This window comes from Eurypyga helias, unplaced genomic scaffold (assembly GCF_000690775.1).
Source record: "Eurypyga helias isolate BGI_N326 unplaced genomic scaffold, ASM69077v1 scaffold23747, whole genome shotgun sequence".
NCBI classification, from domain to species: Eukaryota; Metazoa; Chordata; class Aves; order Eurypygiformes; family Eurypygidae; genus Eurypyga; species Eurypyga helias.
Window position 1 is genome coordinate 27,453 of NW_010260161.1, and position 3,004 is coordinate 30,456.

A 3,004-nucleotide genomic window follows, 5' to 3' on the forward strand; every position below is an offset into this window, starting at 1 on the left:
CGACTTTTATCCATTCCTTCCACCTTTCCCAGAGAAAGGCCACAAGCTCGGGCTCATTCCTCCGAGATCAGTGCAGGCTCTTTGCTCGGTAAGTAAATTAGCCAGACCAGTTGTTTCACAGGAGAGGAGCCCGTAGGAGAGGCCTCGCTGCGAGGTGGTTGCATGGACCCCCTGACCGCCCCTGCCTGCAGAGAGCCGCCCGCCCAGTGCACACGGAACAGGGTGGGCTCTTAACGGAAAGACGGAGGGTTCACTGGAAGAGGAGGCAATAAATTGCGTCTGTCTGCCGGAGTGGGCTGTGGTCCGTGGGGGCTATAATTTCCACTTCCTGACATTACAAAAACTTCTCAGTTTATACAGAACTAATTAAAAAGCTCTCAGGTCTTGGCATTTTGCTCAGAGAGCACCCATAAAGCAACATGGAGATAACACGGGACACCGGGCTCCTGCCTGCTGGGAATATTCGCCTTCCCCTTCTCCAGCTGACATCCCTTTAGCAATATCTCCTCATTCCCTCTCTCCCCTTTGATCTTCCTTTGTGTCCTTCCCCATCTCTCCGTCTGTCTCTTCATCACATCCTCTGGGTTGACAACCCTGCTGTTAATTAGCTGCTGCGGAAGACATTCGGGCATTGCCAGCTTCTGCCTTTTAACCTGGAGCAGCATCGATTTTTTCCTGCTTTATTCCACAGAGCAATACATAGCCAGGGATTTGGCCCTTCCCAGCCTCCTGTTTGCACTGAAGGCACAATTTTGGGCTGGAAGTGGGTGTAGAGAGGCACGCAGACATCCATACCACAGCTACCTGAGAGTTAGAGGTACTCCGGGTCCAGCCTCCCCTTGCACAGGTGACGTGACACAGGGAATCTGTGGGCCTGTTGCAGCCCCCCTCCTGCCCCCCATCCCTGCCCAGTGGGAGCAGAGCTCAGTGGAGAGCTCCAGAGGGGTCCACAGATTTGCAGCCATGATCCCACAAGGCATCCCTGCAGCTTAATTCAGTTAGCAATATTGGATCTCCCCTTCTTACCTTTCTGCCAGGGTATCCCTGAATCCCAGGGTCTCCCTGCAAAAGGCAAAAAGACAAAACAAAGTGAGACCTGGTCTGAGAAGGACGAAATCCAGCCCTTTTCCCTGGGGAGATGCTGGGATGAAAGGGCACCCTGTGGGGAAAATTCCCCTTTTGCTCAGCGTGACTCCCACCCTTCAGACCCCTGGGTCACCGTTACCTGCGCTTGGACTGAGCCCTGGCAGGAAAGGCACAATAAGCACTGACAGCTGGATAACCCATGCCAGCTCTGCCCCGGCTCCGCGGGCCCTATCTCCTCACCCTGGCTAAATATCTTCAAACAAAAAACAAAGTGGGGTGGGTGGTTGCAGCTGAAAAACGACAACAACCACCAGCCCCCCCACACACACACACTCGCATTTTGGCAAGCGAATAAATGGGAAACTGTGGTGGAGTTGACAATAGCATTGCAAAATCGGTTCCTGAAGCGCTGGTAAACGCTTTGAGAGTGGAAGAAGCCAATATAGCTGTGTGTGGCAAAGAATTTTGCAAGAGGGGCTGATGCGGCGTGCCTTGCTCAGTCAAGATGCAGCTCAGACGTGTCGCCTGGGCAAAACCCATGAGTCAGCACAGGGACCGGGGCCCAGAGGCAATACTGAGCTGGGCTAGAAACCTTTTTCAGCCATTTATTTGATGTAAACTCCTTTCCCCCTCCTCCGCTCGTTAAAAATGTACATGTCTCTCCTTGCCCGGAGCATCTGCCTCTCTGTTTATCCCCCTGCTCCCTCTAAGCGCAGCCGGACTTCTCACCTTCGGTCCAGGAGGTCCAGGTAAGCCCTGTGGATAAAATCAGACAGACACTGGAGTCGGCAGATGTAGGTAACACGGACTGCAGGGTGATGGGAGACGCTGACCGCTTTGGGTTGAACGCCCCTTCGCAGAGATGACCGGCACTGCTAAGCCCAAACACCCCCGATTCGTTCTTCATGTAGGTGAGTATTATCTTAATCCACGCTCCCGAATAAATTCATGCCCATAGCGCTCCACCCTCCTCCCAGGCCTGGTCTCATTGAATCTGAAGGCCAAAAAGCTGCTTTGCCTTATGCACTGTGCTCCAGAAATTTTTTTTGCTTCTCTGGCTTTGCTTGGGAAACTTGTTCCCAGCCCAGTGTGCAGCCCTGGAGTAAATCAGGCGTTCGCAGCTTCCCCTGACAAACTAAACAGAGAGAATATATTAACAAACACACCACTTGTGTTTTTAAATAGCCAATTTACCTGCCGTGAACCATGAAGTATGCCGGATATGTGTGTATGTAAATATAAACAAACAAAATACCCCTACAGGAGCTGCCTTCCTGATGTGAGCAGACGGAGGGAGAAAACCCTCGACAGGCTCTGGTGCCTTGGCGTTGCCTGCTTATAGCAATCCAGGCCCTGAGAACTCTCGGGGATGGGAACACCCATCCCACTGCGGTTGCTGCAGGGTCAGCGTGCCGCGTTTCCTCCCGCAGCTCCCAGGAACGGAGCTTGTTTCTGGTACTCACCTTTCCATCTCTGCCAGGCTTCCCAGGTTCTCCTGCTCTGCCCTGTTGCAAGAGAGAGGTAAGTCAGCAGGATTTTCTACCCTGTCCCCTGCCATTCAGCGCTGGCTTTGCCTCCCTTGTCACCAGCCTGAGAATGGGACGGGGACAGGACTTCAAAGGGGTCGCAGGGATTCTTATCAGCCTGGTTTCTGCTGTGAGATGGATAATTACACCCCACAAGTTACTTCCTCCCTGTAACCGTCTGCAGAAGCTGGGGAGGAGGAAACATGCGTGTCCAGATAGCAACAGCGCAGGGCACATCCCTCTGCCTTCCCTCCCACTCCCCCTCCTTCCTGGGGACATCTTCCTTCCCACCGTCCATGCCTCCTGCAAATCTCCTGCCTGTGGCTATCTCGGCTTCCAAAGAGGCAACAAAGGCCAGAGGAAATTGCCTGCCCTCCCGGGGAAGAGGAAGC

General features: G+C 53.5%; 1 protein-coding gene across 1 annotated transcript in view; it reads right to left on the reverse strand.

Annotated features, from left to right (window-relative positions):
- The window catches only part of COL13A1 (collagen, type XIII, alpha 1), a gene marked incomplete at its 3' end in the record, with an annotated part of 44,817 nt that overhangs the window by 23,955 nt on the left and 17,858 nt on the right, over positions 1-3,004 (reverse strand). Inside the window, exons 11-13 of the mRNA XM_010154952.1 lie at positions 2,550-2,591; positions 1,816-1,842; positions 1,027-1,062 (exon numbers count right to left, since the gene is read on the reverse strand). Of these exons, the coding sequence (XP_010153254.1) occupies positions 1,027-1,062; positions 1,816-1,842; positions 2,550-2,591 (105 nt within the window). The remainder of the gene's footprint in view (positions 1-1,026; positions 1,063-1,815; positions 1,843-2,549; positions 2,592-3,004) is intronic.